We start from the raw sequence: 16,421 nt of genomic DNA on the forward strand, positions 1-16,421 counted from the left end.
TGAAATTAAAAAAAACAGCGAGAGAGAGCAGGCAGGGGGAAGAAGAGGGAAAGGAGAAAAAGGAACAAAAAAATCCCCCTCTGAAGTGAAAGCATGTCCATATTTCCTTTTCCTGTGGAAAGCATCAGTCATTATTTCCACAGAGCACTTTACATTATCAGCACTGCTTTTCCCTTGGGAATGCCCAGGCCAGGAAGCACTGACCCAGGACCAGCTGGGAGCTCAGGAGGCCCCTTTCCCAAGGCACTGAGCAGTTGCCTCCTCAGCTCTACCTGATTTTCACTGCAGATGAATCAAACCCAACTAAGCCACAGTGAGCCAGACCTGCTGACAAACTCCAGGAGCTTTTCCCTGTGCCCATCCCTCTTCCCTGCCATGCTCCATCCTAAGCCTTTGTTCTGTTTAAAGCCTGGACTCCCTTCTCCCACCCCGAGACAAAAAACAAAGAGGGAAATAATGCAAAGCCCTCTCAGGCTCTTCCTGTGGAGTCAGAGGTGGGAGGTTTGCCAACATCTCTGTGTGTGTGCACCTCAAACAGAGCTAATTCCCTTTCTTTGGGAAGGGACCAGCACAGGGAGTGCTCCCAAAACCAGCTGGTTTCTCCAGGAGCTCCAGAGGAAAAACCCCCAGGACTGGCACCCACTGTGCTGTGACTTTTGAGTACTTTAGTGCAGAGTGGGAGAACGACACAGCTCCAAAAAGGATCATTTCCCACAATCCAGGATCACCCAGACCTGGTCTGTCAGCACCTACCAGGCTCCAGTGGGGTCTGGAAACATTCTGGAAGAGCAAAGCTCCATCTCCGAGGGCACCAACACAACTCCAGATTCTTCCTGAATCCATCCCTTCTATAAACAACTGCTGAAGTATAATACATAAAATAATCTCTCTGTGGCTTTGTTTCCACCTGCCATCAGCTAAATCCACCAGCACACCCCAAAATTTCAGACTTCCTTAGTGCTCAGGGAACAGCACAGGGGCTGAATCCAAAGAGACAGCACAGGCTGCCTTGGGACAGGGACAGCACACAAAGAAAACAACCCCACCTCAGCATCCCAAGGACCTTCAGCTACAGCTGCATCACTGGGGTGACACCACTGGCAGCTTTTTTTAGAGGGATAATAAATTTCCTGCTTTGTGCAACTCCCACTTTGTTCTGCTCCGCTCTCCAACGTGGGCTTGTTCCTATCTTAGACAGCATCACAAGGGGAAGGATATAGGACAAGACAAAGGGTTGGGATAAAACCCAGCAGGCAACAAGGCAGGGTTTGGAAAGAGCCCATAGGCAAACACACCTTTTTCAAAAAGCAACTCATGTGCAAAGGCATTTTAAAGAGGAAGAGGCAGCAGAAAAAGAAAAATAAACACGTTTCAGTGGGGATTTCTGGGGAGTGTTGAGCAGGTGGCAGCACCTAGAGATGGATTTTGCAAGTTCTGAGCGAGGACAAGGTCACGAAGGGGATACAGAACCCTCAGCTGTAGGAAAACACAGGACAACCCAGCCAGAGAGATTCCCAAAAGCACTGACTTCTCCAAGAAGAGAAGCCTTCCTGCAAGGCTCTGGCTTTGCCATGACGTGAGGGAGTGTCAGGATGGAAGCACAGGCACCAGGGAAGCCAGAAAATTATGCAACAGCTAATCTGACCCTAAGGAGGCCTCGCTCCAGAACACACAGGTGGCTATTTTAATCCAGCTCCAAGACTGAGCATTGGGAATCTAAAAAGCCAAGGAATGAGCAGAAACAGCTCTGAGAGGTTTTGTGCCTCACTAGCAAGAGGATCCACTGACATGGAAAAAGCCTTTAGATAAGGGAAGGGTTGTTTGTCTCTTTTTTTTTTAAATTTCACAGTGAAAAACACTTGTTGCTCCCTCAGGAAGCTTAATATTCAAGACCTTCTTGGACCACAGAATCCCAGGATGGTTTGGGCTGGAAGGGACCTTAAAGCTCATTTCCTTCCACCGTCCCAGGTTTCTCACTGAGGCTTCAGTTCCCAGCATTAGGATCCCAGGATGTGGGAAGTCATCACCTCACAGAGATCCCAAAGACCCTGCAGGATGCCCACAGAGTATTTCAAAGCACTCAGAGCCCCCAAATACCTGCAGCCTTCACTTTTAGAGCACCTAGGTGATGATGATGATGTAACTCACTTCCTATCCCTGTGTTCCCTTCCCTGCCCAAAATCTCTTATTTCTCAGACCCAATAAAGCCTTTTTCCACTGGTTTGTTTTTTTTTTTTTTTTTTCATTTCTCCAGGTTTCCTTTGCAAAGAGCTTCTCTGCCTCTGCTTTGGTGTTTGTGATGCTCTCAAAAAGTGCTGGTTTCAAGCCTTTATTTCTGAATCTATGGATACAAGAGCCCCCACGTCCTGCAACTGCACTTTCAGGGCAGGTAAGAGGGAGGGAGGATGTTCAGCACCTACAGCAGGCACAGGGGGACTATTTCTGTCCACAAACCTCCATCCCCACTCAGTATTTCACTGAGGCAAGTCCAAAGCTCCCAGGGGAGCTGGAGGAAAGGCTCCAGAGTTTAATACTTTGCCAAACAGGACGTGCAGTGCCCAGGTCCTACAATAGCTGTTGATACTCAAAAGGCACAGCTGGTATTTCATTTCAGGAAAAAGCAGAACTGCCCAGTTACACGAGAACTTCTCTACCCAGTGAGGAGCAGGGCTGGAATTTTTTTCAGGAGGGCTCAGAGCAGCTCAGAGGTGCTTTCAGGTGCTTGTGAAAGTTTAGCCCTAAAGCTGTGCACCAGAGAGCTCTGGGTGTTACCCAACGTTGCCAAACTAGTTCCCACTGTGTTACACAGCCCTTCTCCTACCAAATGCACGATTCCCCTCGTGAAGTTCCCACATCCTGAGTAAAATTCCTCACACAACCCTTAGAAACCTCCCTGGTTCTCCTCAGCTGACCCACCTGCACCGTCGCAGGGCAGAGACCGCTGATGTGGCACCTGGAATTTCATCCCAGAGCCCGTTGTCTGTGCAAACAAACCCCAGGTCTGAGGTAGCAGAGGTGAGGAGCCAGACTGCAGCTCGCTCAGCTCCCTCAGCAAGGAGCTGGGAAGCTCTAATTGAGGGGAATTCAGGGCAGTTCACAGGAAAGAACCGACGTTTCCAAAAGCGGCCACGGATCCGTGGATGTCGAATCACGGATCTGATTCCCCCTCCCAACTCCCACCACGTACTTTCTACGCCAAAAAAAGGCTTTATCTGGGTGGATTTTCGAGGGAAGCAGGGAAGGATAAGCCTTTTCTGTACCACTGCCCAGTTCCTGGATGAAACACAGAACGTCACGACTGACCAGACGCTGTCACCCCCCTGTCCTCTCCCACAGGGAATTCGTCCCATCAGCTGGAAACCTCCCCCTCTTTGGGGCAAAACATCAGAAAGCAAAGTGTTTTACCTGCACAGGCAGCGGAGAGCAGCTCCTAGGAGAGGTGCATCCCTGCAAACAACCTGTCCCAAGTCCATGCTAAGGACAAACCCCCAGCCCGGGGTTGGGGGCACCGAGCCCTGCGGGGCGAGCGACGGGCAAGAGCCACTCACTCATCAGCCTCATTCCTACATGGGGATGTTCTTCCCTGCTCCAGCCTCCCTGGGAGTGCTCCTGTGCCTCCTTAGAAAGCTGATTATGAAGGAGTAAGTCAAGCCCAGCCAGCTGTTTTAATTGAGCTCGTTTGTTCATTAACCCCTCAGTCCCCAGGGTGGGAGCTCCTGCATCCCCTGCAGCACAAGGCTGGGATGTACCCACACCTGGGCAAGGAAATGTTGTGTTTTGTGCCCAGTGATGGCTCCAGAAGAGCTTGAACCACGTCCTGGGACATGTGTGATCCAACACAGGGCTCCTTCCCTTTCCCTTCCAGCTTCAGGCCCAAGAAGTGCTGAGGAGACACTTGAAGGATAAAACCTTGCCCATAGAGCTGCAAACCTTCTCCAGCTCTATCCCATTAGCAGCTCCCACCTTTTGTCACTCAGGGCCAGGACCTGGCCTAGCTGGTGGCAGTGGAGGAACCCTCAGATGACCCTCTTTGCCTGTTCAATCCCATTCCCACAAAGGGATTTTTTCCCTGTTCTTCCCAAAAAGCTCAGATTCTAGTTTTCTCCCTGCCTCAAGCCAAATTCTGCTGCTGAACCACTGTGAGAGACAGCAACTACTCCAAGAATTGCATTTACCTGCAGTAAAACTGAACTCTGGAAGCAGAATCATTAATAAAAATCCAGTTCTGATTTTATTAAGGGGGAAAAAAAAGGGAAAAGAAAACCCTAATGCATCTTATCCATCTTAGAGCTGTATTTCCAAAGGGGCTTTAAAGCAGGCTGAGGATTTGCACTGGCCCTTGGCTCATCCCTCAGGATGAGCAGCCAGCACGAGCTCCACGTGGGCAGCTGGGGATGTCACTGCTGTCACTCGTGCTGCCGAGGATGGAGGGCTCTGCACTGCGCTCCTGCTAAATCCAGAGCCCCCAGCTGCAAATTTAGAAACGTTGCCTGAATTTCTCCCCGTGCTCTCCCACGTCCTGCCCTGCTACAACTCCTGTCTGCCTGCATGAATTTCTTAAAAAGCACTGCTTAGCAACCTGTGACAGCCTTCTGGCTTCCAGCACAAGGCAACCAGTCCCTCCCATTCCTGCTCCTCTTACAGGGAATCCATGGCAGGCACATGGATTCACTTAGAGGCAGAGCCAGGTTAAAGCCCAGCAGCCTCGGTGACACTTGTGTCACCTCCTGGCAGCCCTGGTGCTTTTCTGCCTGTGGGGAGGCAGAAGGATCCTCGTCCCTCCTGCTGCCACAGGTCACATCTCACTTGCCCAGTGAACGTTTCTGGGGAGCAAAACCCTCACTGGAGCAAAGGAGGGGTAATTACAGAGCCTCCAGTAAACCTTGTAAGCCATCCAAAGCCCCCAGAGGGAAGCAGGTGAGGCTACAACACCCACTGCACAAGAGATACGGATCTAGGGTGGGTTGTTTTATAAAAATCTCTCCTCTCCCTTTGTGGTTTTGCTAAAGAAATGGCAAAACACACCGGGCAGGCTGTTAAATACCCACTGCCAGTGCTCCCAGCCCTGTGTCCCACAGCAGCTCCACCCCAGGAGCAGAGTGGACCCTCTGGAGAACAGAGAAGGGCTTGGGACTAAGGATGAGACACTGTGGCTGTTCTTGCCCCACCGTTTGGAAGGGTGCAGCCTCACCAGTTGCCTTGGGCTGGGAGCGGAGGGAGGCAGGATGGGGCAGGTCCAGAGCGAGCAGGGAGTGCTGGGAGCGAGTCTGGAGCGAGGGAGAAGAGCAAAGGGGGACAGAGAAAAGCACGAGCCGGGGCATGAGTCATGTTGGCACGTGGCCTCTGCAGAGAGCCCTCCAGCAAAGAGGGCATGAAGTGAATTCCTTGCCAGGCAAAAAGCCTCTGGAACAAAAGGCAGCCCAAAATAGGCTCTGGAATACCTGTGTGCTCCGGCTCATCCCCAGCACACTCACCTGGGATGTGTTCCTTGCTGGCATCTGGTCATGCTTGACCAGGCCAGGAGCGCCCACAGCAGCCCCAGATCTCCAGCTAATCCTTGGGAAAGCTGCCTTCCCTCCCCAGAGGGGAGAGCTCTCCCCAAACAGCCAACACGGGCACTGCAGGTCACACACTCGCACTCCCAGGGCAGAAATCCCGCTGCAGGCAGCGACTTTCCCTGCAGCCCATCCACACCTTCCCACCTGGGAGCTAAGGATGAGGGAGTTTGAAGCCAGGATCAAGAAACCAGCCCTCCCAGACCTTTGGGGAAAGCTTGGATCTGCAGGTGAGCAGCGTGGCTCCAGCCCTTGGTGCCGCCCGGGGATTGGGAGAGCCGGCGATGAGGGTGTTCCCCCAGGAACACCCCAGCCCTCTGGAATCACAACAGCAGCTCCATTAGCTGTGGCTCTTCCTGCAGCCACAGCTGGTTCCCCACTTGGCTGAGGCTGGAGCCTGGCCAGGAGCCATCCTTCAGCTGCTGGATGGCTTGTTTCCACAAAGAAGGATCCAAACCCCGGCTTTAGTTACCTTTCTCCTCTGTGGAAACAGCGTTTCTGCACCCAGGGGGGTTAGATTTTGGGGAAACTGGCTGTTTGTGGGGGCCAAAAGTGTGGGGGAAGAGGACCTTTCTCTTTAGTGCTTGTAGAGCATCAGCTCCTGGCCTGAATTGTGGCCCCTGGAATGACAAACAGCAGGAGAAACAAGATCATCAGGGAGACCCTCAGAGAACCTCAGTGGTGGGAAGTCCTCTACTTCATCCATCTCCATTGTATCAGCATCTCCTTCAGGGGCAGCATAAGCATCCCTAAATATTCTAGTTTAAGAGCAAAACAAGGATTTTCAGCTCCCTTGCTCCTTCTTTCACTGCTGTGACTTCAGCAAAGCTGGAAGAGCCCCCAGCATCCCCATCTCCAGCCACACGACACCGTCCCCAGGGGGGATTCCTTCCCAAGCTTGTGTGTCTCACACAGAAATCTGGTGTCTCATCCAGAGATGTTTCTACCACCCCTTGGAGAAGGACACCATACCCACCCCCACCTCTCCAGCTTCTCCCTTCCCCAGAGTCACCACCAAAAAAAAAACCCTGTAGGGACCAGAGAACAACCTCTCTGCTGTACAAACCCGCCCTCCACAGGGCAGGGAATAGGGATCAGCTCATTTCCCAGTCCTTGTTTTGGGCACAACTCAACATTCCTCCCTAAAGCAGCTCAAGGGCAGCGTGAGACAAGCACGTGAAGCCCTGAGCTGGGAGAACATCGGGGTATCAGCAGCAGGGCAGGGGCACAGCCCAGTTAGAGCCTGCAGGGCACCAAATATCAGCTCGAGACGTGCTGGCAAAGCCACGTGGAAAGGGCACCCTGCCTACCTCGAACTCCTGACGCTTGTTCTGTGTTTGTACAAGCACATAATTCCCTCCCAGATGTTTGCAGAAGCTCAGGAACTTGGCACAGGAGCGAGGAGTTGGCCTTTAATTAACCAGAAGTCAAATACAAGAGGGACGTCAGAGCCCGGGAGCTGCTCTGCCCCCCTGATAGGGGCTCTCAGCTCTTCTGGGGTCTCACACATCCCTGTCTCTCCTTGGCACTCTCCTTTCATGTTAAAAAGGACTTTTCTGGTGCTGCTTTCCTGATCCCTTTTAGGGCACACCTTGGACTGAGCTCCACAGATGCATCTCCCACCCCTTCACACATTGTCCTGCTCCCTGAGGACTCCAGTGTGCCCAGTGCCAGGCAGATGGAGAACCACCAGCACAGAAAAGCAGATCTGGGGACAACACAACCACCTCAACCACACCAGAAAAGCCATTTCCAATGTCTGCTTCGGCCCCCACAGCAAACACCCCCCATCCATCCCCCATTTCACCAGGAACTGGAGGGACAGGACAAGGGGAATGGCTTCCCACTGAAAGAGAATAGGTTTAGATTGGATATTGGGAAGGAATTCCTCCCTGTGAGGGTGGGGAGGCCCTGGGACAGGTTGCCCAGAGAAGCTGTGGCTGCCCCATCCCTGGAAGTGTCCAAGGCCAGGTTGGACAGGACTTGGAGCAACCTGGGCTAGTGGAAGGTGTCCCTGCCCATGGCAGGGGGTGGGAGGAAATGATCTTTAAGGTCCCTTCCCACCCAAACCATTCAAGGATTTCATGACCCTATCCACCCACAGTTTCCCCTGGATGCCACCCCACCAGCTGAGCTCACACACAGGCAGAACAAATCATAGGATCATAAAATGGTTTGGGCCGGAAGAGATCTTAAATCCCACCTCATTTCACCCCCTGCCAGGGGAAGGGACACCTCCCACTATCCCCATCCAGCCTGTTCTTGAACACTTCCAGGGATGGGACATCCAAAGCTCCTCTGGGCTGGACATTCTCTGCTCTGTCTCTCAAGGTGTGCAAATCTTGCCAAGCTGTCTCACCCCAACCCCACTTCCCCCCACAGACTCTCTCACCCCAGATTAACTCCACTTTCCATCACATGTATTTCAGAGAAGGACAGAAGTACCAGAAACAGGCCATGACCATTGTCATCCTTGAACAGAGGGCTAACACAGCCTCTCCTATCGTTTGGCAAAGAGTCATTTCCCCCTCTTCCTTGGTGGTTTCTGCACCGTTTGCTCGGCTCTGGGGCCTCCTGGCAGGGATGAGCAGCAGGAATTACCTCCTGCTGCCCCCCTGAGGTGTCCGTGGGCTGCAGGGCTGGCCCCGGTGGATCTTCAGGTGTTTGGCTAAATGGTCACTGCGGGCAAACCTCTTCTCACAGGCAGCACATTGGTAGGGCTTCACCCCGGAGTGGGAGCGCTTGTGACGGGAGAGCTCGTCCGACCGGGAGAACCTGCGGGAGAAGGGAACAGAGGTGGGGTCCAGCCTTCCCTGCTGGACAGGACAGGGGATATGGGCACCCTGGCATGGGGGAGGCTGAGCTCTGCCTCTGCCACAGCCTCCTGGAGCACCCTAGACAGGTCACTCCTCTGCCCCATCCAACCTGCCAGGGAGGGCAGAGCTCCCGAAACAGACTCCTCCAGGTTTGGAAATAGGGTTTGGGATCCTGCTTGGAAATAGGAAGGGGGAAAGTAATTCACCCACTGAGATCTTAATCTCTTTCCACTGCTCTTTAAGGACACTGGCCACCTGCTTCCTTCATTTGTTTTAACTTGCTGAAACGCAGGAGCTGAGAGCCCCGAGGCCAGACATGGTGAGACAGGGATTTTTGGGGCATCCTCCCAGGCTGGCAGTGCCTAAAGGACACACAGTCCAGGAGCCTGGGAGGGAAGGCTTTCCTATAACTCCCCATCCAGCCCAGAGCTGTTGAGAGAAGGTTTGTTTTCTCTGAGGGTGTGGGTTCTCCCTGCAAACTCTGAGCATCCCCTTGTTCCTCCCAGTGGCAGTGAGTTTTCCCCATCAGCTTGGGCTGGACTGGGAACTGGGAAAAGGGAAGCTGCCTGGGAGCTGAGTTAAACACAGAGAAAAAGGGAGGAAAAGCAGACACAGCCAGCCTGGAGCACAGGGCAGAGGTTCCTGTGCCAAAGCAACTGTTGGTTCTGAGGATGCAGGAACAAGGACCACAGGAATACCCAGTGTCCACACTGCTGCTCTGTGTAACTCCCACACCCAGAGCAGATCAGCTGAACAGCCTGGAAAGTCCCTTTAACCACATGAAGTGTCCCCACTTAATTCCCCTGCACCTTCCTTCCACCTGGCACACACAGCTCCAGCCTTGGGGGCACGGGCAGCAGGTGGGGCACAGGTACTTTGAGTGCCACCCCCAAGGTCTCACAAGGCCTGGAGTGGCTCCAGGATGGCTTTGCATGTCAGGGCAGTGCTGGAGAGCAGGACCAGGCTGGATTTCCTCCTGCTCTGCCTGTGAGGAGCCAGCACAGATGGCAGGAGCATTAGGACAGGAGGGTTTTTCCATCCGGCTGAAACGTGCCCACGCAAAAAAGCACAAAGCAAAGAGCTTCAGCTGCAACCCTGGACTCCTGTGAGAGGATTTCAGGCTCACACCTGGGCTGGGAAATCCTGTGGCTGCTCACAAAAACCTCTGGGGAAACAAGACGTGTCCCAAGGCCACCCTCAGGTCTTCCAGGAGAACCACTGACTTCTTTCCCAGCTTTGTGGAGAGAAGAGAGTTCCAAGGTCTCAGCTCCCCCATGAAGAGCAGGGCCAGGAGAAGGGACAGATCTATTTTTAAGTGAGGGACACATCTAGAAAAGGGAGCACAGCCTGGAGAACCAGGTGAGTCCATCTGATAGCACAGCTGATGCTGTGGAGGGGGAGCAGAGCACAGCAGCCTGCAGGATGCTGTTGGACAGGCTGGCACCAGCCCTTTCCTCCTCCCCAGAGGGAAAAGTGATGCTTGTGTGGTTGCCACCGTCCCCTCCTCAATCCCCAGGCTCTGAGCAACAGGTACAGGAGGGTTCAGCACTCCTGGTTGGGACTGGAAAAGGAGCTGATGCTGATAAACCTGTGCTGTGGTTGCAGCTGAAATGGAGGGACAGTTTCTGAGGGCAAAGGGGCAGCAAGAGGGAGCCCCAAAATTCAGATTAGTCTCAAACCTTCCAGGGTTTCAGCACCCCAAGACAGACACCGTAAAACCATCCAGGGGAACGAGGCAGAGAGGGAAAACCAGAACATTGTGTAAGAAACCAGGAAAGCTCAGCTGCCAGCAGTGGTTCTGTGTGTGGTATCCCTGGAGATCTGCTGATGGAAAGACCTGAGGACTGTCAGCCCTTCCTGCCAAAGGCTGTACGAGCATCCTGCCCCTCGGGACAGGCACCCAGCACCAGGAAGAGAACACCCCAGCAGAGCAGTAATCAGAGAAGTGCAGCCAGATTAAATAGCAGCGTTAATTTAGGGAGCAGGGCTCATTTAGGGAACACAGATCAAAGGAAACAACCACCACCATCACGTGCAGAGCAAACAAAAGTAAATGCAACATGGAGATACACCACAGGCCCACGGGGGTGTGAGGGATACGGGCAGCCAGGGCAGCAAACAGCAAGAGAAAGCAAAAGGTTGCAAAACAAACACAGAATTACACACTGGCTGCTGAGGAAGGACTGAGACTCCTGTTTCCTTGGATAAATATTAATGGGAGAAGCCACTTTTGGAGCCCCACTGCAGAAATTGTCCTGAGCTAGACACAGAAAGCTTCCAAGATGAACACATCACTTGGAAAAGGTCTATTGCCAGAGGGGGTTTAGGCACCCAGTTCAAGGAGGATTTGGGGTGCTGGGGAGAATATCAGCTACATATCCCCAGCTGGAGATTTTCAGCACTTTTGGACTGAGTGAAAACCACCCAAAGCACTCCACAAGCTTCACTTCTCCGGGTCTCCTTCCAGCTCTCACCTATAAGTCGCTCGGGAAAGAAAACAGGTGATTTTATGCCAGGAGCTCTCCTGCCACCTCCCCAAGCCCTGGCAGGCCTTTTCCAAGGACCCCTGCCCTCCCAGAGCCCCCCACTCACCTCCAGCCGCAGTTGGGCCAGGCACAGGTGTAGGGTTTCTCCCCGGTGTGCCGACGGAAATGAGCCTTCAGGTGGGAGCTCTTGGAATACACCTTGTCACAGCCCGGGTGGGAGCACTTGTGCATCCGGGAGAGGGCAGGGGGGCCCTGCTGGTGCCCGGGGGCTGCCTCCACCTCCTGCACGTCCCCCAGAGCCCCAGGCCTCGTGGGGACTGGCAGGGGGGCAATCCTGACGTATTTTTGGTCCACGGTGGTCACGGGGGGCTGGAGCTGAGGGAGGAGGGGGAGGTTTGGGCCCTGCAGGCTGATGACCAGCTGGGCCACCCTGACCCCCTGTGGGTGGCTGTCCATCTGGAGAGGCTGGATTTGGAGGACAACAGGGATGCTCCCAGCAGCCACTGCCTGGTCCCCACCATCAGCTGTCCCTCCAGGCTGAGCAGTGCTTGAGGCATCTCCCTGCACACTGGAGACGGGCTGTTCCCCAGAGCCACCCGAGCTGACCTCGGGCTTGCTGTCCCTCCCTCCTCCTTCATCTCTGAGGAACTCTGCCTTCTCCCTCAGGAACTCCTCGATCTCCTCCAGGGTGGGGATGAAGTCCTGGGAGAGGCTGCTGCAGAAGTCGGGCAGCCTGAGCTGAGCCTCGCAGACGGCGAGCTGGGCTTTGGGCTGTTCCCCCTTGGACAGCAGGACGCCTTCAGCGGGGCTAGTGCTGCCTGCCAGGAGGTGGCCAAAGCCCTCTGGGGGGCCAGATGTCCTCTCACTGCCATGTCCTGGCAGAAGGGACGGTGGCATCCTGCACTGCAGAGCACTGGTCAAGCTCTCGAGGCTGGTCAAGGAGGGCAGCAGCTCCTGGCAGCTCACAGAGACCATTTGTTGACTCACTACCCACAGGCAGCTCAGGAGCCTCTGGAATAGCTCAGCTGGGGAAGTCTTTGTTCATCTGCAAGGGAACACCACCAAGGTTATTTCCAAATTCAAAAAGCAAACATGAAAACCCTTTGAATAAAATGGACTGTGCGTGAAAAAGAAAACATCAGAACTAGTCAGTGGCCTTTGTTTTTAAAGAGTCTGTTGCTCAAAAAAAACCCCACATGCTAACCACTTTCCTCTCCAGGGTGCCAGCAGGCTGCAAAGAGCCAGATTTCCCCCTAGAAGCAAACTTCTCTGGGGAGTTTATGAAGGTAAAAATACACAATGAAACCCTTCATCCCTCTTCCACCTACGCCGGAGGGCAGCTCTGCACTGCTGGGTGGTGGAGGGGATGACTTGGGGCTTCCAACCACGAGTTAATTGTGATCCAGGAGAGGGTGCTGGCTTCTCCACACTGCAAATGTGGTGCAACCACACCCTGACACAGACCTGGCCTGGCTGGATCTGAGCTCACTACCTGCACAGGTACCCAGACAGCTCGGAGGGTGCTGCTGCCAAAGTGCCCGCGGCCCTGGTGAGTGTTCACCCACTCTGTGGGGCCAGGGCCAGCAGTGCCTGAACAAGTCAGCTGGGAGGGCCCCTGTTCAGGCAGGTCTGCCCAAACTCGGTCACACCTCCAGAGAGCAGCACAGACAGCCTGTCTGGGGTCAGCTCCCAGGGCCCCTGAGGACACAAACACCACGGGAGAAGGAGCACAGTGTCTACAGGTCAGACCTGGGTGGTCTCCAGAGGTGACTGGTCTTCCACGAGTCAACACCTCAGACCCCCCCAGGCCCTGCTGTGGCTCAGGGGGTTGTGAGTGAGGTGCCAGAGCACCCTCAGAGCAGACACACACCATCCCTGCCCCTGTGAGATGTCAGCTTGGAGGCTGCATCCTGCTCCAGAGCACCCAAACCCCCCGAGGCATCAGGAGCTATTCACATTTAACACAGAAATCCTGCTTCCAAGGGAAGGAAAACCTATGTCCAAGTCCCTTTTCCAGAGCAAGTCCATGAGATTTCTGCAGAGCTGCAAACCAGTCAGGCCAGTCCTGGTTATCAGTGCTCTCAGAGCTGGGAGAGGGAATTTTTGAGAAGCAGTCTGGATGTGATATAAATGCTCTTACTCTTAAAAAAATAACCCCCACATTGTCTAAAACCTGCCCAGAGCAAGGTGCCACGTTGCTCAGGGGGCATTTGCAGCACTGCCCAAGCCATCTCACAGCTCTGCATCAGCAACTCGTGGTGAGCAGAGGCTGCCCCTGCTCACACACCAGGTAAGGAAGGTGTCTGGGCCAATCTCAGCCTTCAGGCTTCAAATTTTCAGCACAACACAAATTCCTGCTCTGAACCATCCCCTTCAAGGCAGCACCCAACTCCACTCCTTCCTCCACTCCAGTTTTATGATCTCTGGTCTCTGCTTCTCTTTCTGCAGGGAAAGCCTCCCCCCCTCTGGCTACCAAACACTTCTGTTTACCTCTTCCAGAAGGTCTTAAAACCTGATTTTCCAACCAGGTCTCCTTGCAGAGCAGCTCAGGAAGTCTCCATCCCTCCAGCACATCCCCAGGACAACTGAATTGCACTATAAACTCCTTAGCTGAGGAGCCTCGTGTGGTACAACCCTTCTGTTGAACTGACAACAGGAATAAAAGCACGACCAGAGGGCAGGAAGGGCTGGTGGTTGAGCTGCTGGCTCAGGACTGAGGAGATCTGAGCAGGATCTCCAGCTCTGCTGCAGATTTCTCGTGCAGCCTTGGAGTGCTCTGATCCTCATTTTCCCATCTGAGTGGGGGCAATTAGTGATGCCCCACCCGGCAGAGCGGTGACAGGGGGAAATGTGTTACCTGGTGGCATGTTCTGTGCCAACACACTCAGTGGGTACCTGTTGCAGGTGTCAGTGCCTTCTCAACCCAAGGCAATTCTGCAAAATGCCAACGGTGCTGTCACCCCAAAGCTACTGCAAGAGAACGGAGCCCTGAGTGGCCCTCTGGTCACACTGCAAGGCTCTCGAGCTTCTCTTTGCACTTCCACTCCTGCAGTTGTTCAACCCCCCTCAGAAGCACTCGGGTGCCGTCTGAAAGCAGCAGATGTGCAGCCTGAGCACACGGAGAAAAAGCGATTTGGCCCAAGGTCGGCCAACAGGCCGGAGCTGGGAACGCAGCCGAGGGTCAGGGCTCCGCTCCCGTGACCGAGCAACGTGAGCGAGCGCCTGTGACCCGCCCGGGGCCGCGGGTGCCACCCGGTCACCGCCGGGGCCACGTGTGGCCGGTGCGACCCCGCCGCGATGAAGCGATGCCCGGGGACGAGCGGGCGGGAGCGGGGTCCGCTCCCGCTGCAGCCCCCAACCCACCCCGGGGGCATCCTGGGCGGGGATGGAAGCCCCTGGAAAACCCCCAGGGCCGGGGACGCCCAGGCTGGTTGTGCCACTCGCTTCATCCCCGAGGGGAGCGAAGCCCACCCTGGCCCCGACCCCGGCCCCGGCCGTGCCCCCCGGGAGCGCTGCAGGGCGGGACCCCCCGCGCCCCCCGCGCCCCTTACCCGGCTCGGTCCATGCGGGTCCCGCAGCTCCCGGCGGGGGCGGCTCCCGGCCCGCCCCGCCCCGCAGAGGGCTCGGCTCCGGCCGCCGATCCCATTGGCACGGGAACACCCGCCCCGGGAGGGGCACCGGGGGCTCGGGGTGTCCCCGCTCTGTCCCTGCCCGGGGCGGCTGGAGCTGCTCCCGGAGGAGATCCCGCAGTTTGCCGTGGTTTCCTTCCCCTGTTAATTTATACTGGAAACGGTCCAGGTTTCTCCAACGTTTCTGGAAAAGAAGTTCGAGTCCCAGCAGGCAGCGGCGGCGACGGTTCCCGCTGGCATCCAGCGGGATACAGGTGTTCTTTCGGGAGGAACAGTTTTGGCGGGGCTGTAGGGTTCGGGTAAGGTGGGTGAGGTCTGTCCTTGTGTGGTTGCAGGTTTGTGGGCTCCTGAGGGAGTCCCTAAGGATGGCCTTGGACTGCCTTTGACAGGGTGGGCTGAGCCCCTCTAAAATACCGCAAAGACTCGAGAGGGGATCTCGTCAATCCATACGAATATCTCCAGGGGGTGTCAGGATGGTGCCAGGCTCTGTTCAGTGGTGCCCAGTGGCAGGACGAGGAGCAACAGCCATAAACTAAAACACAAGTTCCACGTCAACACAAGGCAGAACTTCCTTCCACGGAGAATTGGAACAGCTGCCCAGAAAGGGTGTGGAGTCTCCCTCTCTGGAGACATTCCAAACCCACCTGGATGGGTTCCTGTGTCACCTGCTCCGGGTGACCCTGCCTGGGCAGGGAGGCTGGACTGGGTGCTCTCCAGAGGTCCCTTCTAATCCTAATGATTCCATGAGTGGACTCGCAGGACATCTGGGAGCTGCCCCTGGGATCTGTGATTCTGTGGTTCTCATGTACCCCAACAAGCCCCGTGAAGCCAAGGCACACAGAGTTATCTCTGCTTTGTGAGGAGCACGAGATTTTGGGCCTGAACAAAATGCCTGGGCCAGAGCAAGGCTTCAAAGTTGAAAAAACCCCAAACAAATACAAACCAAAAAACCAATCCAGCAATGAAGGTGCACGGAAAGGTCACTCCACGGCTGTTCCTCTGATCGCTGCTGTGCCTCAGGGTGTCACTTACCTCGTGTCCCAGCTTCACAGCCCTTAATGTTACTGCTGATAATACTTATTAAAGTATTAAATACTTATTTAAGTATTAAAGAATTGCTAATAATAATTAATAACACTTATTTAAGTATTAAAGGAGGACTGGGAGGATCTCAGCTCCTCAAAATCCTTCGGTGCTTCCTACTGAGATGCTGCAGGGCCGAAACGCGAAGGGCTGCGCTTTACACAAAGAATCCCCGGGGATAACAAACAGGGAGAAACTCCCGCGCGGGGTTTGCACAGCACCTGGCGGAGAGAGCGGGATGTTCCCCAGGAACAGCGAGAGGCTGTGCGGGGGGAGGAGGTGCGGGACAGCCCGGCCCTTCCCCGGAGAACCCCCGGCGGCGCTCGGAGCCCCTCCCCGGACCCCAAATCCCAGCCCTTCAGCCCATCCCAGCCCCGCATCCCGCCCGCACCCCCGGGACGGCCACGCCCACAGCACAGACCCCGCCCCTCAGTCCCACTGACCACGCCCCCGGTTCGTGGTCACGCCCATTTCCCCGCCCCATCAATTACTCTGCCTTGGGCCCGCCCCTTTTCCATGACCACGCCCCCAGGCACCGGCCCCGCCCATCTCCCAACTCGTCACTGGCCCCGCCTTTGGCCCCGCCCCTCAATCACAAACCCAACCCACAACCCTGCCCCTCCGTCTCTAGCCACGCCTCCTTAGTTGTTATTCCCGCCCCTTCATCACCGACCACGCCCCCAACACCGACCACGCCCCCAACACCGACCACGCCCCCAACACCGACCACGCCCCCAACACCGACCACGCCCCCAACACCGACCACGCCCCCAACACCGACCACGCCCCCAACACCGACCACGCCCCCAACACCGACCACGCCCCCAACACCGACCACGCCCCCGATCCCGC

At 55.4% G+C, this 16,421-nt stretch overlaps 1 protein-coding gene across 4 annotated transcripts; it reads right to left on the minus strand.

Moving 5' to 3' along the window:
• Positions 1-6,951: 6,951 nt before the first annotated feature.
• Positions 6,952-15,874, minus strand: LOC135402470 (Krueppel-like factor 15). 4 transcript variants are annotated; one of them, XM_064635675.1, is made up of 4 exons: positions 14,409-15,874; positions 13,348-13,824; positions 10,964-11,902; positions 6,952-8,330 (listed from the first exon to the last, which is right to left on the minus strand). In XM_064635675.1, exons 3-4 carry the CDS (start codon positions 11,830-11,832, stop codon positions 8,153-8,155), a joined length of 1,047 nt encoding a protein of 348 aa, XP_064491745.1. In that variant the 5' UTR covers positions 11,833-11,902; positions 13,348-13,824; positions 14,409-15,874; the 3' UTR covers positions 6,952-8,152. The 4 variants fall into 4 exon arrangements, with proteins under 4 accessions (XP_064491745.1, XP_064491744.1, XP_064491746.1 ...); XM_064635674.1 differs by having other exon boundaries at positions 13,348-13,827; XM_064635676.1 differs by lacking the exon at positions 14,409-15,874 and having other exon boundaries at positions 13,348-13,503; positions 13,715-14,127.
• Between the last annotated feature and the right edge of the window lie 547 nt (positions 15,875-16,421).

The sequence above is a fragment of the Pseudopipra pipra genome, chromosome 25 (genome assembly GCF_036250125.1).
Source record: "Pseudopipra pipra isolate bDixPip1 chromosome 25, bDixPip1.hap1, whole genome shotgun sequence".
Taxonomy (NCBI): domain Eukaryota; kingdom Metazoa; phylum Chordata; class Aves; order Passeriformes; family Pipridae; genus Pseudopipra; species Pseudopipra pipra.

Excerpts from the sequence above, each read along its gene's own strand:
- LOC135402470 (XM_064635677.1), bottom strand. The coding sequence starts at position 11,832 with ATGGTCTCTGTGAGCTGCCAGGAGCTGCTGCCCTCCTTGACCAGCCTC. Across the intron at positions 8,331-10,963 it reads TGGCCCAACTGCGGCTGGAG|GTTCTCCCGGTCGGACGAGC; the intron begins GTGAGTGGGGGG and ends CTTCTCCCGCAG.